Source organism: Mobula hypostoma, chromosome 8, assembly GCF_963921235.1.
Source record: "Mobula hypostoma chromosome 8, sMobHyp1.1, whole genome shotgun sequence".
Taxonomy (NCBI): Eukaryota; Metazoa; Chordata; class Chondrichthyes; order Myliobatiformes; family Myliobatidae; genus Mobula; species Mobula hypostoma.
The window spans coordinates 36191880-36209858 of record NC_086104.1 but is presented as its reverse complement, the minus strand read 5'-3'; the positions used below and the strand labels follow the sequence as shown (position 1 = coordinate 36209858).

General features: G+C 41.6%; 1 protein-coding gene across 3 annotated transcripts in view; it reads right to left on the bottom strand.

Annotated features, from left to right (window-relative positions):
- LOC134350466 (tRNA (32-2'-O)-methyltransferase regulator THADA-like) overlaps nucleotides 1–17979 on the bottom strand; it is a 429822-nt gene that overhangs the window by 232707 nt on the left and 179136 nt on the right. For all 3 annotated transcript variants that reach the window (XM_063055680.1, XM_063055682.1, XM_063055681.1), the window contains exons 26-27: nucleotides 2120–2209; nucleotides 628–759 (exon numbers count right to left, since the gene is read on the bottom strand). In XM_063055680.1, the coding sequence (XP_062911750.1) occupies nucleotides 628–759; nucleotides 2120–2209 (222 nt within the window). The remainder of the gene's footprint in view (nucleotides 1–627; nucleotides 760–2119; nucleotides 2210–17979) is intronic.

The window sequence follows — 17979 nt, the reverse complement described above, 5'->3', positions numbered from 1 at the left end:
CCTAGCATTTTTCAAATGCTTACAACATACGAAAAAAATCACATGCAATTATATCTCAGGTTAAAATAAAAGATCATATTCTCCAGTTATGTATTGGTCAAAAGAAATATTTCAAAATAAGTTGATTATGCTCAAAAAGCTTCATCTATCAAATGGATGGAAATATTCACCATCTTTGCATATATAATGCACTGAATTTTCCCTTAAACATTACAGGTCTACATACCACACCTTACGTCACTGTGTACTTAATGACATACTGCTAAGAGGGCATGAGAGCAGGAGAGTCCATTACTGTCTTGCACACTTGAATAGAGGTATTTACAGTATCTTCCAACAATATGATTCAGCACAGTTTGTATTTTTTATTCAAGACTCAACATTCAGCTAGTACAATAATTGGGATAATTACAATACTACAAATATAAGCAGATGATTATTTCTGGATAACACTGACACATACTGCTGCACAAGATTGTCTGCATCTGGTAATAAGTAATAAATTAACTAATATTTTTAAAAGCCTTTAGATTCAGATCATAAGAAGGCCTAAAAACACATTGCTCAGCTTGTCAATGCGAGAAAAAATTCTCTTATTTAAGATCCTAATTAGGTGTGTCACCTTACCTTATGATTAAGGGCACAAAGGGTGCCAGGCTGAGAGCCGAGCATGTGCCATCCATGGGGGATGGATATAATCGACCCAGAACAAGCAGCATCAAGAACAGGCTGGGGTGAAGCTTCAGAACACCAGAATCACTACATATATGGAGATGAGAGAGAAGGAATGAATATTATGGGTGAAGTAATTCAGCAGAAGACTGATGTCAGACTCACGTCCAAGCTAAATAATTTAAAGATGATAAAACACTCTGGTTTATTCAACGTGCAAGTTTTAGAAATAGAAAATTGTACCTTAGCCCCAGCTAATATAAAATTAGATTGAAGATTAGTTCTATTCATCAAAACATATAGTGAAATCTATCCTAGGCATCACCCACCGTCACAGTCCGAGGATGTGCTGGGGGTCGCCTTGCTTCTGGCACCAACAAAGCTTGCCCACAACTTACTAACTCTAACCCACATGTCTTCAGAATGTGGGAGGAAACCAGAGCATCTAGAGGAAACCCACTTGGTCACAGGGAGAATATACATGCTCCTCAGAGCCAGCAGCAGGAATTGAACACCAGCTGCTGGCTCAATGCATTTGTTTGCTTTTGACTTCTGATCCAGGAGGCACCTTGGTAAATTAAATGTAATTTGCAAGGAAGAGAATGCACAATTACTCCATCAGCAACAAAAAGCCTACTGGAGGAATTGAGGGAATGGAGCAGTCTGCACAGATGTGTCTGCATGCTTGTGAGTTGCGGTTGAGAGAAGGGACTGTTAGTGTTTCAAAAACTGCCATCACCCACAAATGCTGCCTGACCCACTGAATTCCTTCAGGAGATTATTGCTTCAGATTGACTAGAATGCTTTCTGAAATGACAGATTAAGCCAAGCAATTTGCAATGTAGGATTATGCAATAAATCCTGGCCGTACACGGTGTGTTAATGTCCACAATGAAAAGCAAAAGTAAACTTTGTCTGGGATGGGGTCAAGGCTGGGACCACTGCACCATTCACTGTTCCAGAGGGAAAGTCACAGGAGGATAAATTTAGCATATCACAGCAGGGAAATCAAAGCACCTTTTTCCACTGAGGTTTGGTGGGACTAGAACTAGAGAGTGTAGGTTACGGGTGAAAGATGAAATATTTAAGGGGAACCTGAAACGGAACCGTTTCACTCAGAGGGTGGTGAGAGTGCTGAATGAGCTGTCAGCAGAAGTGGTGGATGCAGGTCCCACTTCAACATTTAAGAGAAGTTTGGATATTTTTATGGATGGTAGAGCTATGGAGGGCTATGGTCCAGGTGCAGGTTTATGGGACTAACCAGAATGATAGCTCGGTACGGACTAGGTGGAACAAAGGGCCTGCTTCTGTGCTGTAGTGCTTTATGGCTCTATTCACTACGCAGAAATGAAAAAGATTTTACGAGGATAGATTTGCTTTCAGTGCAAAGGCTGCTCTAACTAGCTTTCCATAAGCAGTCAAACTTAGAACCATTTTTGTTTCTCACCTGCCCATTGTGCTTGCCACCATCTCCAGCTGTTTAAGGAGGAAGGGATGAAGTGTGGGGAAACGGGTAAAGAATTCCCTGCCAGTCATCCTGTGATACAAAGAAAGTGAATAAGTGAAACATTAAAGTGTGCAGCATGGATTGCAAGCAATTTACAGTACTCGCTACATTGAAAAGTAAAAATGCCTTGGAAGATTAACACTTCCTGATTAACAATCAGCAAGGGGATTTCCATCAAGTATTTGACATTAGGGCATTCAAGTGTGGTTTAAGGACCTGTATTAATACTGACATCAATGGGCATCAGTGGAAAGAAACTCCAATGGTTGGAGTGTTCTTTCACATAACAGATGACAATTATAGTTCTTAAAAATCAGCTACCCCAGCGCATTAGTACTGAAATTCCTTTAAGACACTATCGTCAAGCAAACTATGTTCAGCTCCTTGCTACTGATCTCCCTTCCATCATAAGGTTAGATGGCGATGTCCATTGATGACTTATGATGTCCGATTACATTCACAACTTTTCAACTTTCCTATTGCCGCATCTATTCCCACAACATTCAGGCATGGGCCAGGTAGCAAATTATATTCACATCAGACAGGTGCCAGTCAAATACCATCTTCAGTAAGAGATTCTCACAGACTATCCTCTGCATTATTGTCTAGTCTCCTGTGGTTAACATTCAGGGAACCACTTGAGGCCAGAAACTCAGCCCACCAGCCACAAAAACACTACAGCCCCATCCCATAAGCCCTACTAACTTTTTCCAACATCTGTAAGGCACAATCCAGAGCAGAACAGAATACACTGACTGCACTTGTCTGAAATAGTGCAGTTCCAACCTGTTTGACAGGCACCCTACCCAACACCCACTGTATTCATCCCCTCCATTTACAATGCCTGCTCACTGCAGTATGCGCAATCCAGAAAGTGTATTGCAACTAAAATCAAACTGCTGAAGGACTCAGCAAGTCAAGCAGCGTCTGGGGAGGCAAAGGGATGGTTCCAACTCTCAAGCCAAAATGTCAACCTCCCTTTGCCTCCAAAGGTGTTGACCAACCCACTGAGTTCTTCCAGCAGTTTGTTTTTTTTTGCTCCAAGTACCAGCATCTGCAGCCTCTGGTCTTTGTGCGGCAGTTACTTGCCTAGAGCAAGGAAGACAAGAGCAGCAGGCACACAGAAATACCACCTGTGCTGATAACTCTCTTAGTCATCAACCGTCGCGTCTTGGAAACATAATGTTGTTCCTTTAATACGTCCACATCCAAATCCTTGCACTCCCACTCCAACAAGACTGTGTAGAGAACTTCACCAGAATTCGGCAGCAGTTCAAGATGAACTCATCACTTCTTTCTCTTTTAGGACATTATGCATAAACATAAAAATACTCCCTCATTCCAGAAGTGACTAAAACTACAGCATGATGTTGCTTTACTGAATCTGAATAAATAAAAATTAAAGCAAAATCAATACAGCATAATAGAGTTGAAACTGGAAAAGGAACATTTCCGGCAATGGTAGTCGCCACATTGGGGTTTCATGGCTGGCTATTGTTTGGCTCACCAAGGGTTCGGCCTGAGAGTCCGGCTCGAATTCGGAAACCTAAGATCTCGGGGCTCTACAGAAGGGCGGATCGAGAGTCGGTGTCGTGACAGGTGACCCGTGTGTCATCGGGGGAGTCAGGATATCTGCTGTGGGCCTGAAGACCGGGGATCTTTGCGATTTTCAGGCACAGAGCTCGAAAAAAGCAACGTAACGTACCTTATAACGTCACAAGCCAGCGAGTTGTTTGTTGTCTCCCTGCTCGCTGGGAAAATGGAGACTCCTTTTTCTCCCTTATTAGGGAAGAGAGAGAATCTGCGGTATGTCAAATACCGGGTGTAATGCGAAGTCTTGGGGTAACTGTAATTCTGTGTCTTTGCTATTGCTTTGCTCACGCTTGAGAGCTTGGTGATGGTGCAGATGCTTCCTTTTTTTTTGCCGGTGGGGGGAGGGGGGGATTGTTGCTCGCTGCCGCTTACGCGCAGGAAGGAGGGAAACTGACGGGAACTTTGGGTTCTTACGTTTATCTGTCATTCATTCTTTGGGGCACTTCTCTGTTTTCATGGATGTTTGTGAAGAAAAAGCATTTCAGGATGTATACTATATACATTTCTCTGACATTAAATTGAACCTTTGAACCTTTGAACTGATTAGGTATGAATCTAACATATGGTAATACCACAAATTGACCAATCACTCATAAACATAAGACCACAAGACCATAAGATATAGCAGCAGAATTAGGCCATTTGGCCCATCAAGTCTGCTCCACTATTTCACCATGGCTGATCCATTTCCCTCTCAGCACCAATCTCCTGCATTCTCCTTACAACCCATCATGCCCTCACTATCAACCTCTGCCTTAAGTATGCCCAATGATTTATTTGGCTTCTACAGCCGCCTGGGGTAATGAATTCCACATATTCACTACTCTCTGGCTAAAGAAATTCCTGCTCATCTCTGTTCTAAATGAACATCCCTCTATTCTGAGGCTGTATCATCTAGTATTAGACTCCTCCATTATAGGAAACATCCTCTCTACATCCACTCCATCGAGGCCTTTCAACATTTGATAGTTTTCAATGAAGCCACCCATCAATCTTCTGATTTCCAGTAAGTAGAGTCCCAGATCCATCAAACGCTCCTCATCTTGCATCATTCCAATCCAGAACAGCGGATCCCCTAGTGGGCTCAACCACCAGCTGCTCTAAAATGCCATCTTGTAGGCATTCTACGAATTTCCCCTTTGGAGATTCAGTACCTACCTGCAATTGAAACCCCCCATGACTATTATAACTTTGTCTCTTTGACAATGCATTTTCTAACTCCATTTGTAATTTGTAGCCCACATCTTTGCTACTGTTTGGAGGTCTGTATATAACTCCCATCTGGGTCTTTTGGAGAATATACTTGTAGCCCCCCTGGCCAGCCTCAGGGTCGCTCGGCTCGCTGTCGTCTAGGGAAACAGCCCTCGGCCCCGCCAAAATGGGTAATTAGTTTGGGTGGATGCTGTGTGATGTACCCCACCCCGCCCAAATCACAGACAATACACCAGATATGATTAAATGATTTACAGTTTATAGATATTACTGGAACTATTTAATTAACAGAGAACAAAATATAAAAGGAAAATCAAAGGCGCCACACTTATCAAAGTTCAATCTCTTCGTGCACAAACAGTTGGAGCTCAGGACCCTTCTTCTTCACCCTGCGACCCCTTGGACCACCTCAACTGGCCGCCTGGGACCAACAACAGTAGTCGACCAGACGCTCCACACGAGTCCATCTCCATCTCCTCTCCTCGCCGAACACCCTGCTCGGGATCCGACCCCGTTAGCAGACTCACAGTACCTGGTCCATCCTCTGTCTCTCTCTCCCACCTTCTGCCCCAAAACCCCGCGCATATAATATCTTACAGATACACCAAAAACATAACAACTATCGCAATTGGTTCATAACATCTTCTTATCAGTAACGTGATTCAAACAAACTGCTAGCGGGAAGGACTTTCTCAGCAGTTAACATAACAAAGAAGCCCTTTCAATTATAACATAACAAAGGAGCCATTTTAATTAGACTACTCAGCGACACAAAAAAAAACCCCTTACATACTCATGGAAGATGACAAACTATAAGCAGATCTATGAATAGCAGAGAAGTAGCTAAGTTTTGAATATTAGGTGAATATTAGGAAACATGATACCTGTATTGGATAAACTTTAAGTCACAGTTAAGTAAAAGACATGTCTTACAGCAAAATAAGGGGAATAGGAAATACACAGAACTGCATGCATCAATGCTAACAAGGAGAGTATAAAATACCTGAGAATGATATACAGAGACAAGACTACAGACTGAAGCATCTCCAACAGATTGATACATCCTCTTTTGATCATTGACTCTTTTAGTTTATGTTTTAGAAGGGAATGTGGTTGCAGCCTCCGTCAAGTAACTATCTGACTGACTCCATTTTCTACACGGCTGTTGATTTCCATCAGATTCAATGAGGTTCACTATTAACTAATGGCAATTTTAGTCATTCTGATTTCAATAGCTAGAAAATGCTAAATATTCCAATATATTAATCATAATATGTGTCTGAAAGTTTCACAACCCAAATCACAGTGTGAGATAAAATATGCAGTGAGACAATATTGAAATTCATGCTGGAGATACTGCAAATAATCGTTCCCTTGCACAGGCTAAGGAAACTATTGCTACATGAGAAGCTAAAGACATGCATGGGTAGAAAAATATAAGACTTACTTTCTTGTATGGGAAGACAAGAAGATTCTATTTCAACTTTTCCATCACCCACTATTTCCCCCATGAAGTTTTCCTTTTTATTGCAACTCATTGCATTTCACATTATTTCAGGTTATGAAATTAAATGCACTTTTACAACTATTTATTTTAATGGAAAACTGTCTTTAATTAATATTTTGAAAATAATTTAACACGGTTTTATATTTCATTAACAACAGCTTCAGATAGCTGAGTCCTGGAGAAAAACAAAATTACTAGAACATCTATGAACAAATAGGATATTTAATGCCAATATTGATGAACAAAGTATTCAAATTTTCTTACAATACTGAAGATGCCTTTTGGTCATTTAGTTTACACTGGTTCTCAAAGCAAGGCCGTCAATCCCTATTTTCCCACATATTACCCTGCAATAAGTTCTCTGCCTCGTATCCATTCTCAGCTTTCCTGCCTCTATTCACACGTACCAATTTATAATGATCAATAAACCATATGCACATCTTTGTGATATGAGAGGAATGTGGAGTTGTGGAGTTGTGTAGTTGCAGCTCTTTTGGCTGCATCACTGTATGGCCCACAATTCCCATCAGAAGATGAACCTGTTCACTAGTTGGCCATTTACTTTTTGGGCAGTGGACAGAGATAATCCTAAACTGGTGTGAAACATTGTTGCAACTGAACAGTTACTGCACTTTATTCACTGACTTGCTTAGATACAACACACTATATCAGGAGCAAAATGGTAGCCAGTGAAAGAGCACTTTCCCTTCAGGATAATGTGGGGAGGCAAGCAATGTGATCAAGATCATAAATTAATACTTCCCATCTGCGTTCATCAAGGAGGAGTTCGCGAAAGGTTGTGAAGTCAAGAAAGAGTACATGGATAATCAGGAGCAGCTCAGAATTAATGAGGAGACTTAAGATGTCATGGGTTGCATAAGGGTCAGTAAATCCCCAAGGCCAGTCGAGATCTATCAGAAGCTGCTATGACAAGTGAGGAAGGAATCAATTGAGGCTCTAATGTAGACATTTGCACCTTTGTTAGCCACATGCTGGATGTCAGAAGTCTGGAGTATAGCAAATATTGTTCCTTTATTTAAGGATAGGCCAGGATTCTGCAGAGTGGTGGGCATGACGTAAGTGGTCAGACAATACTGAGGAATAGGATTTCTGTATACTTGGAGGTTGATCAGGATTGGTCAGCATGGCTTTGTGTGGGAGAAGCCCAGCCTCATTAATTTGAAGGAGTTTCTCAAGGATTGATGAAGCAGAACAGTAAACATAGTGGACTTTAACAAGGCATTTGACAAGGTCCCAAGTGATTGTATGGTCAAGAAGGGAAAGGCACATGGGATCCCGAAAAGCAGGCTCAGTACTTGGATCCAAAGTTGGCCTGGTGATAGGATGCGGAGAGTACTGGTGGAAGGATGGTTTTCCGAGGAGAGACGTGTTTGTTGTGTTCCTTGGGTCCTTGTTGTCTGTGATATATATTAACAACTTCTTTGTGATGCTTGATTAGTAAATTTTTCGATGATAGGAAGGCTAGGTAGTATTTTGGATAGTGGGGTAAGTTATCTAAAGCAGAAGCAAGATGCAGGAAAGGATCAGTTAGAAAGTTGGGTGTAACATTGGCAGGTGGAATTTAATCCCAACATATATGAAGTAATGCATTTTGAAAAGTTAAATAGGGCTAAGATACTTACAGCAAACCACTGGACACTAATGAATGGTGATGAACAACATGGTCACCATGCTGTAGAAAGGATGTGATTATACTGGAGAGAATGAAGGGGAAATTCACCATGATGTTAGGTGAGGAATGGAGGAGATTGGTTACAGGGCAAGACTGCTTAAGTGGGCTTGCTTTTCCTGGAGTAATGTAAGCAAAACATGATCTGATATAAAATTAAAAGAGGCACAGATAGAGAAAATGTTTGGAACTTTAATTCCCCTTGGTAGAGATAACAAATATAAGGCATGGGTTATAAGGTGAGAGCAAGGAGTTTAAAAAAGATTTTGGACTTTATATTAAAAAATGACTGATATCTCAAACTCACTGCCAGAGGAGGTGGTGGAACAAGATACAATCACTATATTTAATAGGCATTTAGACAGGCAGGTGAACAGGCAAGGTATAGAAGCATAAGGATATGGAGGGCAAACAGGATTAGTGTAGGTGGGCAAAACTTTGGCATGGACACGGAAGGCTGTAAATCTTGTTTCTGTGCTCTACAACTCTATACACACATATAGATAGTCGTACTGGTTTTGGACAGGTATTTCTTCAGATGCTACACCTGAACCTAAACCCAACTCTACGCATGGCCCCACATTAGAATTCCCCTCAATGCAACCACTTGCACTACTGACTCATTTCCTAACCACAGAAGCTCCTGGAAAATCCAAAACAAAAAAAAACCTGAAAATTCTACAATGCTATCAGGGAACATCGAGCAATCAGTAAAGCTCCCAGGATTAATGACATAGCCAATGTAAACCAGCAAGCAAATTACCCTCCATAACTGGAAACATAGTCTTCCTTCAGCCCACACTGCACTTCCTTACAAAGAACTGAAATGAATCCATACCCACTGAAGCTTTAACCCATCTCACCCAGAACACAATGATTATCCGTAAATAGAAGCATCTTCTGGCATCCAACCTAGCAGCTTTTCTACAGATTTAATACTCAAGGAGATAATTATATACCTTAATGACCCTAATGGGCCTGCCATCATTTTATACTGAAAACAGAGACGTGACTGTTAAAATGATTCCTCCCCATACGTTTGTTGTCATTCCTTTTCGTGCCTTGTTGCGCATCAGGTGGCATTTTTACCATTTCCATAGCATTTGTCTTTTTTTTACTAGATGTGTTTAACCTAGCATAGATGGAAGGCATACAAGGAGCTGGCCAGATTCGAACTCCAGTGCTGATGGCACTACACCACAGGCTGGTTATCGCTTTGTTTAAGATTCTCTCCCATGTCAGCATCACTCAGCTCTACACTCTTCCCTACAGAGTCTGGCCTTTAGGATAGGCATGTCACTTCTGACTTCAAAAATATCCTAAATATCCTACAGCGGCAGCAAAACTTGCAGAATAAAGTAAGCAGTGATGTACATAGAAAATTGCTGGTTAATCCAGACAGATGCAATAAGCTTCTTTCTTATAAAAAGTAGTTGTCAGAAAAAAGAAAATTGGGTTCTATTTGTCATTTGATCAAAAGGTTTAGAATAAACTACCAAGGCTTGTATTTCCTCTTTACTGAATCCATTACAAAACAGAACCAATTACGTGGATTTAACCAACACAACTCTATCAATATCCTTGATTACAAAAACTAACTTCAGCTTGGTGATTGTCTTGAATGTTAAACACAAAACTCAGAATTTTGTTTTTTTTGTTGTTATTGTCATTATTCTATGTTCTAGCGCTTTCTTGTTTTAATATGTTCTATTGCAGGTCCAAATCTACACAACTTCTCCAAATGCAGGAACTCCATTTCTACCAAGGAAAACCAAAACAAAAATACAATTTCACAAATGAAACATTTGCAAAATGCACCATGGGGTAAAATATTTTGATTTGGGGTATGCTGGAATTATACCTTACTACAATTATACACAATCTTATTGGCTCTTTCCTCGGCCTTGGATCACATGCTTATTAGTAATATCTATGTCAGGCTGCTGTTTATTGATTACAGCTCAGCATTCACCACAATCATACCCTCATTTCCAATCAACAAATTCCAAACTCTGGGCCTCTGCACATCCTTCTGCAACTGGATCCTTGACTTCCTCACTGAGCAACCACAGTCCATGTGGATTAGAATTAACATCTCTTCCTCACTGACGATTAAGACCATAAGACATAGGAACAGAATTAGACCATCTGGCCCATCGAGTCTACTCTGCCATTCAATCATGGCTGATCCATTTTTTTCTATCTCCTCCTAAACCCCAGTTCCCAACCTTCTCCCTGTAACCTTTGATGCCACGTCCAATCAAGAACCTATCAATCTCTGCCTTAAATACGCCCAACCACCTGGCCTCCACAGCTGCATGTGGCAACAAATTCCACAAACTCACCACCCTTTGGCTAAAGAAATTTCTCTGCATCTGTTTTGAAAGGGCACTCCTCTATCCTGAGGCTATGCCCTCTTGTCCTGGACTCCCCCACCATGGGAAACATCCTTTCCACATCTACTCTGTCTACATTCGAAAGGTTTCAATGAGATCCCCACTCATCCTTCTGAATTCTAGCAAGTACAGACCCAGAGCCATCAAACGTTCCTCGTACAATAACCCTTTCATTCCTGGAATCATCCTTGTGAACCTCGCCTGGACCTTCTTCAATGCCAGCACATCTTTTCTAAGGTGAGGGGCCCAAAACTGATCACAACACTCAAGGTAAGACCTCACAATTGCCTTATAAAGTCTCAGCATCACATCCTTGCTCTTATATTCTAGATCCCTTGAAATGAATGCTAACATGGCATTTGCCTTCCTCACCACCGACTCAACCTGCAAGTTAACCTTCATGGTGTTCTGCACAAGGACTCTGAAGTCCCTCAGCATCTCAGATTCCTGCATTTTCTCCCCATTTAGAAAATAGTCCGCACATTTATTTCTACTTCCAAAGTGCATGACCGTGCATCTTCCAACATTGTATTTCATTTGCCACTTTCTTGCCCATTCTCCTAATCTAAATAAGTCCTTCTGCATGCTACCTGTTTCCTCAACACTACCTGCCCATCCACCAATCTTTGTAAATCATCAGCAAACTTGGCAACAAAGCCATCTATTCCATCATCTAAATCATAAAAAGAAGTGGTCCCAACACCAACCACTGTGGAACACAACTAGTCACTGGCAGCCAACCAGAAAAGGATCCTTTTATTCCCACTCGCTGCCTCCTGCCAATTAGCCAAATCTCTAACCACGTTAATAACTTTCCTGTAATATTATGGGCTCTAAGCAGCCTCATGTGCGGCCCTTGTCAAAGGCCTTCTGAAAGTCCAAATATACAACATCCACTACATCCCCTTTATCTATCCCACTTGTAATCTCCTCAAAGAATTCCAACAGTTTTGTCAAGCAAGATTTTCCCTGAAGTTCCAATGCTGATTTTGTACTATCTAGTTCTGTGTCACCAAGTACTCCATCACCTCATCCTTAACAATTGCCTTCAACATCTTCCCAACCACTGAGGTCAGGCTAACTAGTCTATAATTTCCTTTCTGCTGTCTTCCTCCTTTCTTAAAGAGTGGAGTAACATTTGCAATTTTCCAGTCCTCTGGCACCATACCAGAGTCCAAAGATTTTTGAAAGATAATTTCTAATGCCACCACAATATCTAATGCTACCTTTCAGAACCCTAGGATGAAGTTCCTGTGGTCTGGGTGACTTATGTACCTCTAGGTCTTTCAGCTTTTTGAGTACCTTCTCCCTTGTAACTGTAACTGCACCCATTTCTCTTCCTTCACACACCACAACATTAGGCGTACTGCTAGTTTCTTCCACAGTGAAGACTGATGCAAAATACTCACTTAGTTCATTAGTCATCTCCTTGTCCCCCGTTATTATTTCTCCTGCCTCATTTTCTAATGGTCCCATATCCACTCTCATTTCTCTTTTATTTTTAACATACTTGGAAAAAATATGATACACCTGAAGAATTGGAGGGATGGGTTAGTAAATTTGCTGATGCACAAAGGTTGGTGTTGTGGATAGTATGGAGGACTGTCAGAGGTTACAGCAGGACATTGATAGGATGCAAAACTGGGCTGAGAAGTGGCAGATGGAATTCAACCCAGATAAGTGTGAGGTGGTTCATTTTGGTAGGTCAAATATGATGGCAGAATATAGTATATAGTAAGACTCTTCGCAGTGTGGTGGATCCGAGCGATCTTGGGGTCCAAGTCCATAGGGCACTCAATGCTGCTGCGCAGTTTGACTCTGTGGTTAGGAAAGCATACGGTGCATTGGCCTTCATCCATCATGGGACGCAAACATGAGGAAATCTGCAGCTGCTGGAATTTCAAGCAACACACATAAAAGTTGCTGGTGAACACAGCAGGCCAGGCAACATCTCTAGGAAGAGGTACAGTCGACGTTTCGGGCCGAGACCTCACGAAGGGTCTCAGCCCGAAACGTCGACTGTATCTCTTCCTAGAGATGTTGCCTGGCCTGCTGCGTTCACCAGCAACTTTTATCTATCATGGGATTGAGTTTAGGAGCCGAGAGGTAATGTTGCAGCTATATAGGATCCTGGTCAGAACCCACTTGGAGTACTGTGCTCAGTTTTGGTCACCTCACTACAGGAAGGATGTGGAAACCATAGAAAAAGTGCAGAGGAGATTTACAAGGATGTTGCCTGGATTGGGGAGCATGCCTTATGAGAACAGGTTGAGTGAAATCGGCCTTTTCTCCTTGGAGTGACAGAGAATAAGAGGTGACCTGATAGAGGTGTATAAGATGTTGAGAGACATTGATCGTGTGGATAGTAAGAGGCTTTTTCCCAGGGCTGAAATAGCTCTCACTAGAGGGAACAATTTTAAGGTGCTTGGAAGTAGCTACAGAGATGTCAGGGGTAAGTTTTTTACGCAGAGAGTGGTGAGTGCGTGGAATGGGCTGCCAGCAACGGTGGTGGAGGCAGATACGATAAGGTCTTTTAAGAGACTCTTGGAAAGGTACATGGAGCTCAAAAAAATAGAGTGCTACAGGGAACCCTAGGTAATTTCTAAGGTAAGGACATGTTCGGCACAGCTTTGTGGGCCAAAAAGCCTGTATTATGCTGTAGGTTTTCTCAGTTTCTATGTTTCTAATGCGTGTTTAGCCCACTGCTCTATTCTCTCTAATCCCACACCTGTGTGGTTAGGCACTGCACAAACACCATCTATAAATTTGCTGATGACACGACTATTGTAGGCAAAATTTCAATGTTGGCAAGGAAGCACACAGGAGCAAGGTAGAGCAGCTGGTTAATGGTGTCACAATAATCACCTTGTAAAAATGTCAGTAAGACAAAGAAATTGATTGTGGACTTCAGTAAGGGAAAGTTGAGGGAAATACCAGTCCTCATTGAGGGACAAGCAGTGGAAAGGGTGAACAGTTTCAAGATACTGGGTGCCAACATCTCTGAAGGTCTATCTTGGGCCCCACATATTGATGCAATTACAAAGACGGCAGAACAGCATCTATATTTCATTAGGAGTTTGAAGAGCCTTGGTATTCACCAAAGATACCTGCAATTTCTACAGATGTACCATAGAGAGCATTCTACTTGGCTGCTTCACCATCTGGTACAGAGAGGTGGCCCCCACTGCACAGGATTGCAGAAAGTTCCAGTTCCATCATGGGTAGTAGTCAGGATATCTTCAAGGAGCAATATTTCAAAAAAGTGGCAACCATCATTGAGGACCCTCATCAGCCAGGATATGTGCTTTTCTCATTTGTACCATCAAGGAGGACATTACAGGAGCCCGAAGACACACACGCAGCATTTCAAGAACAGCGTCAGATCTCTGAATGGAGAATGACTCCATGAACAGTACCTCACTATTTTTTCCTTTCCTTTTGCACTACTTATTTAAGAGCAACTACAGTGATATTAGGAAGCACTCCGTCATATTTAGTTAGAAGGAATCCAGAACTCTTTCCTCCACCAAATAATTGAACATTCACAAGCAGCTTTGTGTTTTTTTTTTAGGCATGGCACTAAATAAATGCCCAATCTTGGCACCAAATTAAGGGATGACCGTAACCGACCTGTGGAATAGGTTTGAGTGCTCTTCCTGAACTGTGCATTTCAACTATATTATCATCCTATCATATTGCACAAACTCCCCTTCAGCATTATTACAGGATGATAGTACAGTTGGAGTTAATTCAAAAAATAAAGGTTAATAGAAACACCTAAGTGATGGATAATTGGTATTTTTCCCATAAACACATAATTCTGCATTAGCTTTTTCACACAGTTACATTTGGTCATTTCAACTTGTAATTTACATATTTGCCATATTTTTTCAACTACTGTCACAAATACAATTAAGTTTTGATGTGAAGTTTCATTTTGAGCAGACAATGCAAAATGGCTTCGTCATTTGATAAGACTGGGAAGGGTTCTTTCAATATAAATGCATTAGCTGGTTGCAGATGATGACCCTGCACAACTTGCAGCAATTCTTCCATGAATACAAGTTATCTAAGTGTACACAAAATAAGAGCAACTTTCAATCTTGACAGGACCAGAAAACTGGCAGAATTATAATTGCCCCTTATTATAAACATTTCCAACTAATTCCCTTTGTATTCCTTAGTCTTCCACATTCATTTGAAAACTCTTCAGTGCTAAACCCTTCAGTTTTAAATTCCAAAACTGGTTTATTATTCAACTGTAATTTTAACACATAATGCATTTCAATTGTGAATATGAGATAATGAGGATGGGGTTCGGGGTTCGGTGGGGCGGAGGCAAGGAGAGGATGAACAGGAATAATGGTCTCTTCCTCCATGAAAGAATCACAAAACTACATGAAATAAAGTCAGGTATTGGAAGGTTGCAGATGCTCAATCCATGACCTAAGAGAATGAGAGACAGAGTGGAGGGTGGGGGGGGAGAGTAGGAGAGAGGGGGAGAGGGAGGGGGAGAGGGAGAGGGAGATAGTTTTCATGTGTTCAGTACATCCACATGTAAACATGAAAATCCAGAGCTGTTGTCAATGATTTACAACCAAATCACATTCACACCCTGCTCTATTCTTACTACAGCCATCAGAAGAAAATACAAGAGCCTCAAGATTCACACCACCAGCTTCAAGAACAGTTACTACCCCTCAACCATCATGCTCTTGAACAAAAGGGGAGAGCTACACACTTCCTATGTCTGGTGTTCCCACACCCTGTTTGTTACAAATTACGATAATCTGCACGTTGCACATTCAGATGGAGACATAACGTAAAGATTGTTACTCCTTGTGTAGGTGAAGGATGTAAGAAATAAAGTCTATTCAATTCAATTCAAAAACAGATGGTCTCACTTTAAGGACTCTGTATCTTGTTATTTCATGCTCTCATTATTTATTGCTATTTATTTATAATTGTATTTGCAGAGTCCGATGTTCGATGATCCTGTTTACAGTTACTGTTCTGTAGATTTGCTAAGTATGCCCACAGGTGGCATGTACATAAGTACTCTGATAATAAATTTTACGTTGAAATTTGAACACTTCAATTTTGGACTTATTGATGAGCAACATTAAATTGGGCTAAGTGCCCTACACATAAGTATATACTAGACTCATAAATGGATTCTGTATCAGGTAAAAATAACACAAGTCTTTTCCCTTTTGGTTGAAACAATGTTTTAAGGAGAGTATTAGATTGGATGGGCGGAAGGGTCTGTTTCTGTACTGTACTTCTCTACGATTCTATGGTTATTACCAATGGCTATGTACATCTGATAAAGTTACCAACTCTGGCTGGATGTTTTCCCAGAGAGTTCACCCATCAACACCCATTTTGTACAGTCCAGTCGTCAAGTAACCCCTCTTCCCCAACAATATAACTAATGAACTGTTCAAAGAAAGAAAAACAATCAATTGTTTTAAAAACCTGATGATTCTATTCCAGGTTATTCACTACAGGTACAGCAAATTAGCCTTCAACGTCAAGACAGCATTCGGGCAGTCTTTGGCACTCAGCAATGCAAAATGTTACCACATTACTACAAAATAATGCTAAACTAATACTGACATGGTTCCTCTCACCTCTGGCTTCCCCCTTCAAATTCCTCCTCTGTCTCTAGTTTCCTCTTTTCACAGGCTTCAATTTCCCTTCTTTGCCCACTTCCAGTGGCTCTCTAGTTCACTGTTACACAGCAACGGCTGGCTCAAACCCGCAAGCAAAGACACACAACCGTAGAGAATCCAACTTTCATAAAGAAAATTCAGTGATGAACATCATGCGGACACATTTACTCTGAAATCCCAGAATAATACCAGAGTGTGTTAAGAACACTGGAGTGCCATAATCCAAAACCCCATGTGTTCTCCCAAATTGACCTAAAGGCTCTGCAACTCTACTTCAAAGAGTATGGGAATTGTCTCATGCACTGGGTAATGTTTATTCAACGATCAACATCATGTAAAATCCATTCTCTGGCCATTGCCATGTGTTGCTTCTGAGAGCTTGTGTGCAAATCGGCTGCCACGTAACCTGCATTACAACAGCACACCTTGTTAGCAGTTAAGAAGCTTATGGAGATATGAAAAGGACTATGTAAATACAAGTACAAACAAGAGAACATCTGCAGATGCTGGAAATCCAAGTACTGTACCACATACAAAATGCTGGAGGAACCCAGCAGGTCGGGCAGAATCTAGGGATAAGAGTACAGTCGACACTTTGGGCCGAGACCTGCTGAAGGGTCTCAGCCTGAAATGTCAACTGTACTGTACTCTTTTCCACAGGTGCTGCCCGGCCTGCTGAGTTCCTCCAGCATTTTGCGTGTGTTGCTATGTAAGTACAAGTCTTTCTTTCTTCAAAGCTCCAACTGCAGGTACAACTTAATTTTTAAAAAGTTACTCTCTTTAAAAGGAATATAATGATCCCTTAAATAAACAACGGCATTGTGTCCCAGACATCAAAAAAAGATACCATGCCTACTTTCTGTGAGTTAAATGGCTGGCAGGAAACAAGCACGCAGCAGAAGCAGGAAAGATAAGAAAACTGTCTTTTAAAGATCCTTTGCTTTTAGGGTTCACTTTTTAAAATTCATCTTCAGTGGGATGTGGGCACGACAAGCAGGACAAGTTTTGACGGAGAAATCTGGATTCGAATCATTAGCAGTTTCTCATTCCACAGATGTTGCCTGACCTGCTGAGTTTTTCTATTATTTTTGGTTTTCATTTGGCGATTGTAGGGATGACTTGCAGCGGACTGAAAAGCTTGAGCATATAGATATTAAGGAAGAGGATGTGCTGGAGCTTTTGGAAAGCATCAAGTTGGATAAGTCACCGGGACTGGACGGGATGTACCCCAGGCTACTGTGGGAAGCGAGGGTAGAGACTGCTGAGCCTCTGGCAATGATCGCTGCATCATCAATGAGGACGGGAGAGGTTCCGGAGGATTGGAGGGTTGCGGATGTTGTTCCCTTATTCAAGAAAGGCAGTAGGGATAGCCCAGGAAGTTATAGACCAGTGAGTCTTACTTCAGAGGTTGGTAAGTTGATGGAGAAGATCCTGAGAGGCAGGATTTATGAACACAAAATACCCTGCAGATGCTGGGGTCAAAGCAACACTCACAACACGCTGGAGGAACTCAGCAGGACTGAGTCCAGACGAAGGGTTCTGGCCCGAAAGGTTGACTGATCGTTTCCACGGATGCTGCCCGACCTGCTGAATTCCTCCAGCGTGTTGTGAGTGCAGAATTTATCAACATTTGGAGGGGCGTAATATGGTTAGGAGCAGTCAGCATGGCTTTGTCAAAGGCAGGTCGTGCCTTATGAGCCTGATTGAATTTTTTGAGAATGTGACTA